General features: G+C 38.8%; 1 protein-coding gene across 2 annotated transcripts in view; it reads left to right on the top strand.

Moving 5' to 3' along the window:
• The window catches only part of LOC111869027 (succinate dehydrogenase [ubiquinone] flavoprotein subunit, mitochondrial), a 22,142-nt gene extending 6,153 nt beyond the window's left edge, over window positions 1-15,989 (top strand). Inside the window, exons 3-10 of one of the 2 annotated variants that reach the window (XM_023860210.2) lie at window positions 3,184-3,502; window positions 5,286-5,572; window positions 7,077-7,215; window positions 7,914-8,082; window positions 9,152-9,545; window positions 13,575-13,910; window positions 14,738-14,851; window positions 14,939-15,989. In XM_023860210.2, coding sequence (XP_023715978.1) covers window positions 3,184-3,502; window positions 5,286-5,572; window positions 7,077-7,215; window positions 7,914-8,082; window positions 9,152-9,545; window positions 13,575-13,910; window positions 14,738-14,851; window positions 14,939-15,025 — 1,845 coding nt within the window. In that variant the 3' untranslated portion in view covers window positions 15,026-15,989. The remainder of the gene's footprint in view (window positions 1-3,183; window positions 3,503-5,285; window positions 5,573-7,076; window positions 7,216-7,913; window positions 8,083-9,151; window positions 9,546-13,574; window positions 13,911-14,737; window positions 14,852-14,938) is intronic. The other variant, XM_023860211.2, reaches the window with a different exon arrangement.
• The last annotated feature ends 1,425 nt before the right edge of the window (window positions 15,990-17,414 follow it).

Here is a 17,414-nt window from a genome sequence, read left to right on the forward strand (position 1 = left end):
TGTTTGTATACATGTTCTCTATATCAAATGAACATAATCTTATGTTTTCATTTATTATAATGGTGTTTAGGTCATTCATTAATTGTGTGGAGTTATGTATATTATATGTGTTTGGCAATTGTAAGTATTCTTGTAGTGTTTTGGATAATAGTATTGCTATTTGGTATGCTGGGGCATTTCTTCAATTGATAATGGGTCTAATAGGCGTGTTGTTTTTGTGTAGTTTTATTGTCGCATGTAAATTTGGGGCCATGGGGTTCATGTTTGTGTATTTCCATTTTTGTTCTTTTTGTTTTTGTATACCACGAATTACTCACTATCTACACAGAACAACATAACACCCCACCACCTACCCCCAACACATCTACTCCCACAACATCATAACTCAATCAAAACGAAGACAGCACACACACACACATACCCAGCAGGCCCAGCAGTATAACACACGCAGTCACAGGAGCAAGACACAACACAAAGCACAGTGAGTATTAAACATTATAATACCACACGTAACAAATAAAATTCAGAACGCGGTATTAATGAATAACAATTTCACGTTACAGATACACACATGAAAGTAGGAAGAAGAAGATAGGTGTGACTCGCGTATTGAGATACGACATAAGGATGACAAATCCTGAACAGTTTTAATATTTTTAATATTTAAAATTTATCCGTATTTTGTATTTGTTTCAGTATTAAATGTTAACAGTGTTATAATTGGATTGTGAATATGCAGAGCCTGCAGTAATAAATAAAGGCATTTTTGAATAAGCTTTCTTTACAACGAAGAAGAGCATGTGGGTTTCTTACTGTGGGAGAGAAATAACAGGCAGACAATTCTATGCAGTCAGTGTTAATGAACTGGATCCAATTTGCATAAATGTGCGAATAATTGTGGATAAAAGTAATGGAGATAATAGAAGTTTTGTGGCCTTTTTTTTAATACAGGGTGTTTCAAAAAGAGCTTCACAACTTTGAAAGCTTATATAAATTTATACAGAGGACATACACAACGTTTTGGACTGTCATAATGTAACAAAACACACTGAGCTTCATGCACGTGGTACTGTAGTACCCAATAGCGCCACCGCGAGCGTTCCCGCTGTTGAAATCAAGATGGCTACTTTCACAGGTGCAGAATGTGCTCATTTTGTGTTTTGGTTTGAAGAAATGAAGTCTGCTACACAAGTTCAAAGGAAATTTCGCACTCAGTATCTCAAGGAACCTCCCAGTAGGCCTACAATTTACTCCTGGCACAAGAATTTTGTTCAGACTGGATGTTCTGTGCGCCATGCCAAGCCATCCAGTCTGCCACGTGTTTCTGACGTTACAGTGGAACAGATTAGGGAGAGCTTCGTTCGAAGTCCACGAAAGTCAACGTGACGTGCATCTCGGGGAAACTGGTATTCCAAATGTTACTGTGTGGCGAGTGTTATGAAAACGTTTACACTTAAAAGCATACAAACTATGCATCATTCAACACATTATGGATGCAGATAAGGTGGTTTGTAAGGAATTCTGTATGCAAATGTTTCATTGGATACAAGATGATGAGAAATTTCTGGACTCCGTAATTTTCAGTGATGAGAGCACATTTCATGTCGGTGGTAACGTCAATACCCACAACTGCAGATCTGGGGCAGCGAAAATCCATGTGTCTCCCTGGAACATGTTTGTGATAGGCCAAAGGTGAACGTGTTTTGCTCCCTCAACAAAGAAAGAGTGTACGGCCCCTTTTTCATGAGATGACCATTACCAGTATCGTATATCTGGACGTGCTCCAAGAGTTCCTCATTCCACAGTTAGACGAAGATGAGCAAGAAGGATGCATTCACTTCCAGCAAGATGGCACACCCCCTCATTACCTTGGAGAAGTGCGTGAGTACCTCAACACCCATTTCCCAGGTCGGTGGATTGGATGAGCGGTGCCGATAGCATGGGCACCTCATTCCCCGAATCTTACTCCCCAGGATTTTTTCCTATAGGGATTCATTAAAGATCGAGTGTTCGTACCACCTTTGCCTGCAAATGTCATTGAGCTCCGAACTCGAATTACTGCCTCAGTTGTAGAAGTGACGCTAGAGATGCTACGTAGCATGTGGCAAGAGACTGACTGCAGGTGGGACGTCTGCCACATTACCAGTGGAAGTCACATTGAACCATAACAATCCAAGGTAAAACGCGATGTGTTTTGCTACATTATGGCAGTTCAAGAAGTTGTGTATGTCCTCTGTATAAATTTATATAAGCTTTCAAAGTTGTAAAGCTCTTTTTGAAACACCCTGTACAGTCTTTTCAGGCATTGATTCCCATGTACTTGTATTTAATTTTCCAACTCACTAAACAGAGGGGGCATGTGGTAGCGTAGTTGGTTGAGGCACTATGCTACAAGCCGGAAGGTTGCAGGATCAAATCCCGAAGAGGTCATTGGATTTTTTCAATTTACCTAATCCTTCCAACCGCAATATTGCCCTGGGGTTGACTCAGCCGCTAACAGAAGTGAGTACCAGGAATATTCTTGGAATGTACTTGGGGGTAAAGGGCGGCTGGCACATAGGGCTGACAACCTTACAGCCATCTGTGAGCAAAATACCTAGAAAATGTGAGAACCTCAACATCTCACAACCCTATGGGCCTCCATGGCATATGACAGGGATACTCCTTTTTTTTACTAACTAAACAGGTATTAGGCCGGTCATGGTAGCCGAGCTGTCTGAGGCATGCACTGTCTTTGCTCGCTTGGAAATCGGGGTCATGGGTTCGAATCTCACTCAGGGCATGGATGTTTAGTTTGTGTGTGTGCGTTTTTCTGTGTTTGTATACAGGTAGAGGCCTTGCGATGAGCTGATCACCCGCCCAAGGAGTCCTACCGAATGTCTAAGATCTAGAAAAACCGAAGTGAACGGAGAAGTTCATGGAGGTAGGCCTAGGCCCACTGGGGCTGTAGTGTCAAGGAAAAAGAAAAAAAGGTGTTAATGAAATGTAGTGTTGTTTTCTACTTCAAAAAATGATTTTGGCACAAACTGGCACACTATAATGCCTGCTTTACACAAATCTCAGGTCAGATTTATACAAAACTGTCCTTGAAACATCACTCTGGTCAATTCCAGTATTAAAGTCATTAAGTTTAATTAATTATACCAGCTTTATTGAAATGTTATTTTTGCGATTACTTTTAAGATTTCTCGAGACTATGCAGTGGTGGACCACACATATGATGCAGTGGTGGTTGGTGCTGGTGGGGCAGGGCTCCGAGCAGCGTTTGGTCTTGTTGCAGAAGGATTCAAGACAGCTGTCATTAGTAAATTATTTCCGACTCGATCGCACACAGTTGCTGCTCAGGGTGGTATCAATGCTGCTCTTGGAAACATGGAGCAAGATAACTGGCAGTGGCACATGTACGATACAGTGAAAGGTTCTGATTGGTTGGGTGACCAGGATGCTATCCATTATATGACAAGGGAAGCACCAAAGGCTGTGATTGAGCTTGAGAATTACGGTAAGTAAATTGAGACGTCATGAACATAGAATATTATGCTTTCTTGAACAGAAAATTTTTTTAAGTGTGAAGTGGCGTGAGTAGATCATCAGAGTCGGTTATCAAAACCAAAGGACAGGTGGTGAGTGCATGAATGTTTGTAGGAAATCCTCATTAATTTAAAATATGGGAAGCCTAGAAATGTTGGACTCAAAACAAGATATTTTGTTTGCATGTCCACATTCATTAATTCACCATTCATTCATCTGTAATCTGTCAAGATGACAGGTCCACAGTCTCTTCCAAAACAGTTCCTCCACTTAATGCGATCTAGAGCTTTCTCCTTCAAATGAAAATATCCTCTTCTGTCCCCAAGGTCATCCAGCATCTTCTTACGTCCACATGTCAAGAGATAATTTTAATTTTCTTAACTGTGCTGCTTTCTTTTTCATAAGTGAGTTTTGTTTTGACAGGTCCTTGAACCTTGAATATTCAAACGAAAATTAAGTTTGTTGTTATGTAGCAGTAATGTAAAACTAATGCCTGGAGCTATGTTGGCTAAGTGAAATGATGGGCTGTGGATGGATGTTAGCTGTTTGATTCTCAGTTAATGTATTGGGTTTTTTTTTTGTTTTCACCATATCCAGTCAAGGCTCTGGTACGTACCCAGTTTCCATTACAATGGGTATTTGGGACTCATTTTCAAAGAGGAAAGTTGGCCAGAGTGTGAAGCTAACCACCCACCTTTATCTATAGCTGTGGTTACAAATGTGAGACACCTTACATCTGTTCCCTTTTCATGCCTTATGCAGGGTTCATATGCTCAGTGAAAGCTGTGCCTTTGTAACTTTTAAATACTTGTAATGTCTTGGTTGTTTTATCCGGAAGGAAGCATATCTTATTAAATTAACTTGTTCACTTATGTAGGTTTCTGTTAAGACATTCATTGCAGTTGACTTCAGTATCTGGTATTATTCTTCTCAGTATGGGGAGCACACAGTAGCATAATTGTTTGAGGCACTATGCTACAAATTGGAAGGTAGCGGGTTCAATTCCTGATGAGGTCCTTGGATTTTTCAGTGGACCTAATCCTTCCAGCTGTACTGTGGCCCCGAGGTTGACTCAGGCTCTAACAGAAATGAGTACCAGGAATCTTCCTGGGGTTAACGGGCAGCCAGTTGACGCGTAAAGCTGACAATCGCACCATCATCTGTGAGTTGACTATCTTGAAATGTGGGAGCCTCAACATCTTACAACCCTGTGTGCCTTCGTGGCCTGTTACAGGGATAGCTCTCTCACTATCTACTCAGTATGCCTTTTTGCTTCTAGTCTGTTCAGTGTTAATCATTTTCGTAGTCAGATTTTTCCCTTCAGTAATATTACATCAGTTGTAAAGATAATGCATGTAACACTTCTGTCCCTTTTCCATGGTATGTAGTATAATATATCTATTTCGTATCCAAAACTGTTTTCTTTTACTTTCTTACAGTTTATCCTATCTGATAGAATGTGCTATAAATTGAGAACATAATATTTGTTTTAAATCAACCATTGAATTTTTAATGTGAAAACCATAGTTGTCACATTGTTCTCTTATGTTGAAGTATGAAGTGTAATAACCCCTCATGTCAAGACATTATCATGTACTAAATTCTAAAAAGATTGCCATGAGGTTCAAGTAACCAAGATGACAGTTCAGAAGGGAAGTAGCAATATGAATGCATAGTATTGTCTCTCCACAAGTTTGAAGCACCCAAAGTATCTTTCACATCCATAGTATGATGGAATTGTCTTTTATTTTCAGGAATGCCCTTCAGCCGGACTGAAGATGGTAAGATCTACCAGCGAGCATTTGGAGGTCAGTCACTGAAATTTGGTAAAGGAGGACAGGCTCACCGATGTTGTTGTGTAGCAGATCGAACTGGCCACTCGCTTTTACACACATTATATGGCCAGTCTTTAAGATATGACTGCAACTACTTTGTTGAATATTTTGCTCTTGACTTACTGATGGAGGATGGTGAATGTCGTGGCGTTATTGCTCTGTGTTTGGAAGATGGAAGTATTCACAGATTCCGTTCAAAGAATACGGTAATTACATATTGTAGTTTGAGCTGCTGGCAGTGTAATTAGGTGAATAATAAGTAAAATATATGTACTCATAATCTTGGACTTTCTTCTAAAACATGAATGTATGATGTCTCTTTAAACAGAAGATAAAGAGTTGTGCATTTGCACTCACAGGGTCAGTGTTTATGGAAATGAAAGGAAGTTCAGTGACAGAATATAGATGAGATATTTGTCTTGCCCTTATATCGATGTTACTGATATTATGTTAAGCAATGAATAGAACTTAGTATTTGGTATTCTGAGGTCCCATAATCATGTAGATGATAAAACGTAAGTTTTGTTCATATAGCCATTTTATTAGATAATTTCAAGTGCTGGTATGCCAGCAGTTTATATTTCTTTAAACAAATTTGCAGTTAATTAGTTTCTGAGGAGATACTAGATTTGAACCTTGAATTGGAGTATGTGGGGGTGGGGGGAAAATTGAATGGAGGAAGTTAGAAATTTAAATAATTGATTTAGGAGCTTAAAAATTATAAAAGGAAATAAGGGCCCAGACCCACTGACAGTAAAATCAAATGCCAGATATTTCATCCATTCCCTGAGCTTTCTCAGTAACGAATAGATTTGCCGTGAGAGAATGAGTAAAAAAAAAAAAAAGTAAAGGTATTCCTGTAACAGGCCATGGAGGCCCATAGGGTTGTGAGATGTTGAGGTTCCCACATTTTCTAGACAATCAGCTCATAGATGGTGGCAAGGTTGTCAGCCCTACACGCCGGCCACCCTTTACCTCCAAGAATATTCCTGGTACTCATTTCTGTTAGACGTTGAGTTGACACCAGGGCCATAGTGCGGCTGGAAGGATTAAGTAAATTGAAAATATCCAATGACCTCATCGGGATTCGATCCTGTGACCTTCCGGCTTGTAGCATACTGCCTCAACCAACTACGCTACCGCGTGCCCCCAGTGAGAGAATGAGTAGAGAATAAATCCCTGCCAAAGAGCTGAATGCAGGCAGTTGTAGGTTTGCAGTGTGAGTGCTAGGTAAAATGATCATTGTTGATTTAATACTGTGCCATGCGGTGTTCCTACATTTTGAAGTATATAGCCATTGCTGTAAGAAGTAAGTGGAGTTGGGAAAGTAGCGTAGAAAACCAAACAGATCTTAAGCTTGATATTGACAGGTTGATGTAGTGGTAACATTTTGTACTTATATTCAGGAGGTATCTGGTTTGAATCTCACGAAGTCTGTTGGCTGTCCTGGCTGAGTTTTAATGGTTCTCAGTTTCTTCATGCAAATGTAGAATAAAGTTCATTGAAATAAGCCACCATTGTTTCCTTCCAAATCCTCATCTGTTCACCTTGATCGCCTTCCAATTTCCCCTCAGCATTCATAACCAGTGTGATTGAAACAGCTTTATTGTGCATTGTAAGAATTAATCAGGCATGGTCTCGAATAATGGAAAATGGATAGGGGACAGACAGAAATTTAAAATTATGGAACTTTGTTATTTATATGTACAGGTTCTGGCTACTGGAGGTTATGGCCGAACTTTTTTCTCATGCACTTCAGCCCACACGGTAACAGGTGATGGTACAGCTATGGTATCTAGAGCAGGACTTTATAATCAGGACTTGGAATTCATACAGTTCCACCCAACAGGTATGTGTATTTCCTCGGAGTTGAAGGACTGTGTAATCACTCTCTTATCATTCAAAAGGCCAGATGGCACAGTAAAATTATTAACCCTTCTCCTTGTACTTGGGAAGTTCTGTGTTAAAAATTTTAAATTAAATTCGCTTAGTGGGGTGGGGGTGGAGTCCAGCTGCGTTTGCTCGGCATGGTGGCCACTTATTGGCCTATTGTACGTGCCCCGGGTGATTATGATGATGGAGAATTTGGTGGAATGAAGATTGGCAAGAGAAACCAAAGCACTCGCAGAAAACCTGCCCCAGCGCCACTTTGTCCACCACAAATCCCATTTTACCAGACCCGGGATTGAACCTGGGCCGTCATGGAGGGAAGCCAGTGACTAACCGCTTGAGCTATGGCGCAGCCAAGTTCTGGGCTAAGTCTTGGTTCAAAGACCAGTTATCCTGATATTGGTTTTCTGTGGTTTACCTCCATCACTCCAGGTTAAGTGCTTGTGATAACACTTTAAATTAGGCCACAATCACATTATTTCATTAATTATTTATTAATCATTCTATCATTTCATGTTATAATCTTGGCAATTGGAAATGCCATTAAATAAACCAGTAATAGTAAATAAATCAAAATGGAAGGATTGTATAAGAATGTGTTATGCCATTTTGTCAGTAAGTGGTTATGTGTAAGAGCTCTTCTGTTCCTGACTTCAGGTATTTATGGAGCTGGTTGCCTCATCACGGAAGGTTGTCGTGGAGAAGGAGGTTTTCTGATAAATGGTCAAGGTGAAAGGTTCATGGAACGTTATGCTCCTGTAGCAAAAGACTTGGCTTCTCGTGATGTCGTGTCGAGAGCCATGACTATTGAAATCAGAGAAGGAAGGTATGTTAAATACAGACTTCGCTGTTAATTTTTCCAGGCAGTCATGATGAAAAGGAACATGTTTGTTGTTTGTAGTCTCAAAATTGAATTTTACAGTAAGAGCATATTTCTTCTCATGTTTAAAAACAAATTAGTGTGAAAGATTGCATGTATTTCCTCATACTGTGGAACACTACAATGCATTGCTGATTTTTGACATACACATTTTGTTCAAAATTCTGAAGTGCACTTCTGTTTCTCATTTTCACAGTATGGAACAAATGAACAGTGGAACCCACATTTAATGTTTGTTTTAAGATTTTCCATATTTAACATTATGTTTTATTAGTTGCAAGTCAATAAATTCAGTATTACATATCCTACATTTAAGTCTTCAGATCCAGTGCCTTCCATAGAATCCTGAAGTTGGGTTTCACTGACAAATTTGAGTAAATAACATTTTTAATGGAAGCTCATATATGATATAAATTCCGTCCTAAGTGTAACAATTTATTGTAGGTCTTTCGTTTTGCCTTCTTCTACACTACATGTTTTGGCCGCAAACAGCCATCATCAGGTGTATACATTCACGTAGCTGTTACACTGCACCCAGTTTAAAATTTAAAAAAAAACAGGTCTTCCCAATCGGCTAACAGGATCTACTTTGCTGCTATTTGTCTGATTCGTACATAATTTTTTTTGTCACCTACACACGTCAATTTTGACATTCATGAACTGGCACTTTTAAAATCTTCAGTTCCAATTTAGGAAACTCCTTTAATTTTTTTTTTCTTCAAATTTTAAATTTAAAATTAAAATTCTCTGGGTTACTCGCCCCATGTCTATAGTGCTGCAGCGGCTACTTCTTGTTTTCAGCACTGTAAGGTGTTATTCTGTGTAGGCTCCCTGTGTGTGTGCCTCTGCTTATCTTTACTACATGTGCTCACGTAATATTGGAAGCTCCTAGTATACTTAAGAGAATTGAACATAATTGAATACTGTACAGTCATTTTCTTGGAGGTGGATATTTGGAGGGAAGGAAGTTTGTATTTTATTCAGGCAAGATGAAGAATGTAATCTGATTTTACAGAGGATGTGGGCCTGAGAAGGATCATGTATATCTGCAGCTGCATCATCTGCCACCAGAGCAGCTGGCCACCAGACTGCCTGGCATCTCAGAAACAGCCATGATCTTTGCTGGTGTAGATGTAACACGTGAACCAATTCCGGTTCTGCCAACAGTCCACTACAACATGGGTGGTGTTCCTACCAATTATAGAGGACAAGTGCTTACTGTTTCTGGAGGAAAGGACCAGGTTGTACCAGGCCTTTATGCCTGTGGTGAAGCAGCCTCCTCGTCAGTACATGGTGCTAATCGCCTTGGTGCAAACTCATTGCTTGATCTTGTTGTGTTTGGACGTGCCTGTGCAAAGACCATCGCAGAGGAAAATAAGCCTGGGGAATCCATTGGTTCTCTGAAAGCTGTAAGTGTGTATTAAAATTTTGTTTATATGATTTTAATTAATTCCTCCCTTTTCTTCATGTCATTTTAGGAATATTTATCTGCTCTGTCTGACTGTCTGTCTGTCTGCATGTATTAGTCATTCTTTTCATAAGTGGATTAGGATTAAATTTTGTGTTGGGGATTAATAAAATTCTAGTTATTATTTTTCAGGATTATCTATGCCAGTTATACCTGCCATATTACTTTGATATCTTAGAGCTTCTACATTGCATAGAGATACCAGAGTTTCCAGCTCATAGACCTTGCAGTTGTCACCCTACTTAAATACTTCACAACTGCCATATTACTTAGATATGTTAAAGCTGTCATATTATGTAGAAGCTTTAGAACTGCCATATTACTAAATGATCTTAATGAAGTTTTTAGAATATTTTGTTTTTGTGAATGTGTATTAAACCATGTGGGGAGGCAGGTTAGAATACTTCTGCAATAGCCCTACAAGTTGTAGAGGGTGACAAAAAAGGAACCTTGTACTCAGGGTCATAACTGGACCATCTTGTCCCTGTGTAAAAGTTTATTGATGAGAAATCCGGAGAAGTGGAAATCCAGTGATATAATTCAGGACAAGTCTGGCAGAATCTTCTAAGGAAGGTTGTGTCTCAAAATGGGCTATTGCCGATGCCGATGATGATTATGATGGTGATGGTGGTGGTGGCAGCGGCTTAATTGTTCTAATCAGAAAACAAGCTGAACCGAGTTTGCGTACAACTGCATCTGTATGCGTCTTCCAGGAAAGTGTGTTGTCCAATGTTAGTCCTAGGAATTTTGTATTACAAATATTGACTATTTTCTTGTTCCCATGCGTTCTATTTAAATTGATTAAAGAACTAATCTTAGTTATAAAATGGCCGTGCCATAGCTCAAGCGGTTAGTCGCTGGCTTCCCACCACGGTGGCCCAGGTTCGATCCCGGGGTCTGGTCAAGTGGGATTTGTGGTGGACAAAGTGGCGCTGGGGCAGGTTTCCCCTGTCAATCTTCATTCCACCAACTGCTCCACAATCACCCTCACCTATCATCTGGAGCTGGTACAATAGGCCAGAAGTGGCCGCAGTACAAGTGACTTTGTCCCACCACTAGCAATAATAAAAGAAAAGTAAATAAAGATTTTTTTTCTTACAATTACAGGAAATCCTTGTACCGGTTGTTATCCATTAATTATTATTACCTCTGATATTTTTTGAAGGGAAAACTTGTATAAAATGTTAAATAATTATTCAGGAATGAGTTTACATCCATGTTATCATTGTTACCAATTCTGTAAATTTTCTACAATATGTGTCATTGAGTTTATAACCATCAAAATTAATCTGATTGAATTCAAATTGTTTAAGATGGTGTTCCAAGAGACACGAGATATGCAGAAAATTTTGGAGACACAGAATTTATTAACGGATTGGTATCTATTGTTTATCGTCTGCCATAAAAAATTCCCTTTCCTTGTTATTGGAAGTTTCTTATGTCTTCTGGATGCTCAAAGTACTTTAGCTTTTGAACTGTTACTGAATTCTGTAGAATTTTCCAAGTTTTCTAATTGTGTCTCGTCATCTGTTATTCCTTCTACTTCATCAACTGATTCCTCTTGATCCACAATATTAGCTGTAGCTTGTTCTTTGTCTGATGTGGCTACTTTAATACCTTCTTGTATGATTATGTTATCCTCGCTTGAAGCATAATTTACCCCATCATCATATTCAGTTTTCCAGTACAAACTTTTTGGTTCTTCTGTTTGTTTTTGAAGAGTTGTAGTAACAACAGCTATTTTTAACGGGGGGAAGGGGTGTCCTCCATAGCGCTACACATCACAATATTGATTAGATTTTAGGAGGCGAATATGTAAAGCTTCATAGATGGTGGTCTGTTGCATTTCTCTTTCTCTTGATCTCCTTTGAAGCATGTATCTGTCAGTGGTTATATTAAAATGTCCATGCACTTTGTCATATGAGAGATGGATGAAATTGTAGATTAGAGCGAATTTAACTTCCTCAATTACTCTATTGCTGTCCTGTCATCATTTCCTCTTTGGGTCTTCATTGCTGTGAGTATCCTTGGGGTATTATTAAGAGTGTGGGAATTTTCACTGTCAAAGGAGCAATACAGATTAAACATCTTATGACAAAACAATTGTACCATTGCTTTCACTGTCATGGACCATATATCTATATTAAATGCTCGTGTGATGTCATGCTATGGTCATTCTCATTTATTAATATACCAGCATGCTTAAGTGACACTCATGCCTCGACTCTTTTATCACTTGTATAAATGAACAGCTGATATATAAATATATGGTGTAGTGCTTATTCAATGTCAGTGATGCCAAACATCTACATAGCTGCATCTAGAATTGTTTCCATTCTGATGTGTTGATTGCAGAAACATCTGTTCTTCTGTGTCTTCCATAATTTGCCATACATTCTTCTATGTTATTTTTTGTCTCTTAGGATTGTGATCTAAAGTAAAGCTTCTCCCAGATGCCTCAGTAATTCCTCGAATATCACTTTTTTAAGGCTGCTCCAGCAGCTGGTATAACTCAGTCAATAAAGTGACTGACTGTGGGTTGGATGGCTGCAGTTTAACTCCCAGCAGAATTTTCTCTTCACTTCTATCTCCATACTGGCTCTGGAGCCCACATAGCCTCCTATGCAATGGCTACTGGTGTTCTTTCCCCTGAGGAAAGTGACTGAGACGTAACACTGATCACTTACCTCTATCAAGAATATGTGGAGCTTTAGTTCCACTTTTCTTTGTGTTATGTTGTGCTTAGGAACAGGGGAAATATCGTATCTTTTAAGCTATTCTGTTTGAAGAACATGATGTCCAAACCACTTCATCGTGTTCATTTTGATTTCACTTAACTTTTGGCTGCTACACTCTGAATATCCTAGGTTACTGGAGGCCAGCAGGTGATATTTATACAGAGACCAAAAACAGTAGCTTTCAGGTGAGACCTAAGTAGAAGCAGAATCTTGATTAACAACAAAATAATTATGCAACACATCATTATTTTCAGTTTCGTTGAATGCTGTCATATGAAAAGATACGACATTGTAACGTGTTTTGCCACTGAAGACGCCCTTCAAATTGTTAATTGGTTTATTTGACAACCTACAATTCGTAACTACAATTATAACACAGTTTAGGGTTTACACAATTTATAAACCCTACACAAAAATCTGTTCACTCTATCTTCAATAGTCTTCACGTAGTTATAACGTGGGAGCTTTACAAGTGTCACTGTATTACACACTCGCAATATAATTGTACTACCGCACACACAGAGTCTTGAAGGCACACAATAAGTCTTCACTGGTGGACTTCTCAGTTATCGTGCACTATCACATAAAATCTTCTAACCACGCGTTCGGGTCTTCAGCTGTTATATTTCAACTGTCACTGACACTTATAACTGTCGATTCCATTCACTCGATACAATTCAACAACTGCTTATAACTCATACTGAATTCTAGTAACTGGCTCAATCCTCACTGTGTCACTCCTGATCACACACTCTTGTCACATACTGCTCAGCCGGCTTTTTATACCGTTCCCTGTTGCCTTGTGTTACCAGCGTTGTCCCCTGTTGCATCACAGTGGGAAGTGCTGTTACATCACCACGGGGAGGGGGCCGGAGTGTTAACTGGCCTGTTACCGTAGCAGCAGCAGCAGCACTCTGATGCTGTTACGTCATTGCTGGCGGGGAAGGGTTTGTCCTGCATAGTGTAAATACGTCACACTATTAATACAGAAATTTAAAAATGTTTACATATTACAGGTCTAATGATGTATTGTACTCTAAAAATACAAGAATAAATGTTTGGAACATATGTATGCAGCGTCACCCATATTGTAATGAAACCTGGACAGCAGAGGCCAAAGACTAATTCAGAATTACAGTTGCTGAGATATTAATATTTTCTAAAAACTGTTGAGCATACAGGTGTGAATGCACTACAAAAACACTTAATACCTGTGATTTAATGTTTTATAGAATGCTGGCGAATTGTCAGTTGCAAATTTGGACCGTGTGAGACATGCTAATGGGTCAATGCCTACTGCAACATTACGTCTAAGTATGCAGAAGATAATGCAAACACATGCAGCTGTATTCAGAACAGCTGAGTCACTGCAAGAAGGTGTCAAGAAGTTGCAAGAACTCTACAAGAAACTGGATGACCTGAAAATCTCTGACCGCGGTCTGGTTTGGAACTCAGACTTGGTTGAGACTTTAGAACTGCAGAATCTCTTACTGAATGCCATGCAAGCCGTCGTTGCAGCTGAGAACAGAAAGGAGTCGCGTGGTGCACATGCACGTGAGGATTTTAAGGTATCAGTTTTATTATGTTTTCCTAGCAGAAAGTACTAGAAATATATATACAGGACGTCATATCTGTCCATTCATCTGCATGGCTCTAAAACTGTTGAACAGATCGAAATAAAACTTGGTGTAATAAAGTTGTCAGCTAAATTTAATTTTGATTTATATTAGTCCATTATGATTCAACTTTTTAATGAAGCTCGAATTGAGCTGTACTGGTTTGTGTGGCTCATATGAAGTATTGGTACATGATATAAAATATATATCCCGTTGAGATGTGTGAGTTTCATTAGTGGAATTTTTCAGTTAGGGTGTACTGAACATAATGTGTGTGTTCCATTTATTTCTCCTACTTTTGTCCAAAACATTTTCCATTCTGATAAATATTTATTGATACATAATTTTTCAACTCGGTCACCATTAGTATCAGTTCCAATTCTTGTCCATTTCAGAGTTATTATTTGTGAATTAAGAATCTGTTGTCTCATGGGAGACATTTTTATTTGAATTTACCACTCTGTTCTGTGTAATTTATATGAAGTTTTTGGTGCTGTTGTACCAAAGAAAAGACTTGGGGAATGTGAAAAACATTAGGCCTGACCCCATCCTCGCAGACTCTCATTAAACTGTAGATCTCCTTGGCTGGCTGCCACGCTTGTGATCACCCTATTGTTTGGGGTAACAGAATCTGCCGTATGGGAGTCCCTGTCTCAAAAATCAGTTCTCTGCCCTTGCCTAGATGGGCAGAGGCCAGTAAGTTCAACACAGATCATATCAGGGGGCACTAGATAAACAGCAACACCACCAAAAGTACATTTAAGATATTTGTTGTGCAGGAAAGAATTGATGAATATGACTTCTCAAAACCAACTGAACAACAAACAAAACGACCGTTCGAACAGCACTGGAGAAAGCATACGCTAACGTCCATGAACCCCAAAACAGGCGATGTAAGTAATCTTCTGTACTGATGTGGATTTGATTAATTTTATAACTTTGTGTCGGATGGGATTTTAATTTGTATCTTTTCTTCTTAGGTACAGATAACGTTCAGACCTGTTATAGATGTCACGTTGGATGCACAGGAGTGCGCAACTGTTCCCCCAGCTATCCGTTCATATTGAGGATCATGTGCTTACTATTTTGCTAGTACTGACACAGGTTTCTGTAACTCTCATAAAAAGCATCCCTCTTATATGTGGGAGGCACGTTTAGTGACAGACAACAAATTAGTTATCATCTCAGGCTTGTAAATATTCTGTTATTCACATCATGTGTACCACATGACTGCAGTAACATGATCATCTGTGCATTACAGCAGTGTCAGTACTAATGGTTACTTTAATAGTCAGTTGATACAAAATTGAGTTAGGTTTCTATTATGTTAATACACTGTGTTTTTCCAGAAAAGGGATTTTGGATTATGGTACTCTTAGGGTTCAGTAAATTGAAATTTGAATGTCATGGAGACAGAGACAGTTGTATGTTTCATCTACATACTGCTCTCTTATCCATGTTTAAATTTATAGTCAGCCAGCCAGCCTGTGCATTGTATGCTGTGATGCTACATAATGTGTTTGCTGCTTCTGTGTAGTTTCTGCATCATAACTCATCGATGTTACATCACCATTGAATTAGACGGGTATAGTACAAAGAGAATTCTCTTTGTAGATTTTTGTTAGTAGCCAAGGTATATAATAAGGAACTGAAACCTGTGTGCAATCAGTAATTATCATGTACTTATTTAATTATCAATGATTATTAAAATCAGAAGCATAAAGATACAGTGTTTGAAGGAAAGTGGTATTGTAAGATTGACGGACGGATATAATTCAGATTTCTTACATCATAACCATCAGTTATGGTAGGATTTACTGTTTGCTTGAAAAGAAAGGTAGATTAGTCTTACCAGGAAATAGATATCTGCTTTCTGATTGGTTTGTCAATCCATAAGTTTATGAGTCGGAAACATAACCCTAATGTCAGTGTTTAATAGGAGAAGCACGTGCTGAACGTTCATTCTAACACTGTTGACATTGTTCATTAAACTAGTCTTTAAAAGCAGCTTCAGTATTGACATTACTTAAGGTACACAACAATGTTACCTCAAATGTAAATGCAGTACTGATGAAATTGCGAAATACTGGTAGTTTTGTATATAAAAATATAGTAAGCTTTTTTTTAATGCTAGTGGGGTGGGACCAAGTCCCTTGTCCTGCGGCCACTTCTGACCTATTGTACCAACCCCAGATGATAGGTGAGGGTGATTGTGGAGCAATTGGAGGAATGAAGATTGGCAGGGGAAACCGAAGTACTTGGAGAAAACCTGCCCCAGAATTGCTTTGTCCACCACAAATCCCACTTGACCAGACCTGGGACGAAACCCGGGCTGCCGCAGTGGGAAGCCAGCGACTAACCGCTTGAGCTATGGCGTGGCCCAATATGATAAGTTTACTTCATTGGTGTAATGTTTCATTTATGAACAGTGGAAGGTATTCTTAAGCGCTTATTTTTGTTTTACAGTGTATATCCATTGTTAACGTATCATTTTATTAATATGGTGAGCACAGGGATATTCAGAGTTTGAAAGAAAGGTCTTGATCAGTTTTGGCTCTGCCATTATGTATGTGTTACATGGTACAACTATTGGGGCCTGTTGTCATACATCCTCATAACTGAAATCTCATTTCGCTTTCTGCATTACTTCCATCACGTTCCATCTCTTCTGATCTTATTTAACTTCCTTTCATTTTCACACAGTGTTCTTTTGCTCTTCAGAAACGTGTAAACCATTGAGGATTACATGGGAGGAAATATGTTGTGTGATTACAACAATTAGTTTGCAAGATTAAGTATGGGTGCTTAGGAGCCCAAGATTTGCAGTTAGGGAAATTGGGGACTGTTATGTTGGTTATTGAGGTCTGTTTTAATTTATCATAGTTTGTATTAAATGACAGAACGTTTTTGTAAAATGAAGTTACTGACCATTATCTTTTCATCAGTGATGGAAGTAAAGCAGTATAGCCTGCAAATAATAGGATGTAAAAACTATAAGAAACCATAGTTCAGAGGAGGGACAGAGATTGTAATTTGATTATGTCCTTCTTTGAGCCACAGAAATTGTGATATTTGGGCATAAAAGTGTGTCATCTTGTGAATGTACATAAATCTGGAAAATATACAACAGTAATGTCTGGTTTAATTGTTGAGAGTTGTTTGTTTGCCATAGTGATGAGGAGGTTTAACAGTCTTCATAATCTGAATGTCAGTTTTCTAAATTTGTGATTGGTGAAATGTACGAGGGGGGACCCAAAAATAACCGGAATTTATTTTTGTTATTTTTTATTTTTGCATTTTTATTGAACTGTATATTAGTCCCCTTCAAAGTATTGTCCATGTGCATTAATGCACTTGTCCCAACGCTTTTGCCACTGCTCAAAACAGTGCTGGAATTCTTGAGGCTGGATACTGTTCAAAGCCTTTAGCGTGTTTTCTTTGACTTCATCCACATCA

The sequence above is a fragment of the Cryptotermes secundus genome, unplaced genomic scaffold (assembly GCF_002891405.2).
Source record: "Cryptotermes secundus unplaced genomic scaffold, Csec_1.0 scaffold70, whole genome shotgun sequence".
Taxonomy (NCBI): Eukaryota; Metazoa; Arthropoda; class Insecta; order Blattodea; family Kalotermitidae; genus Cryptotermes; species Cryptotermes secundus.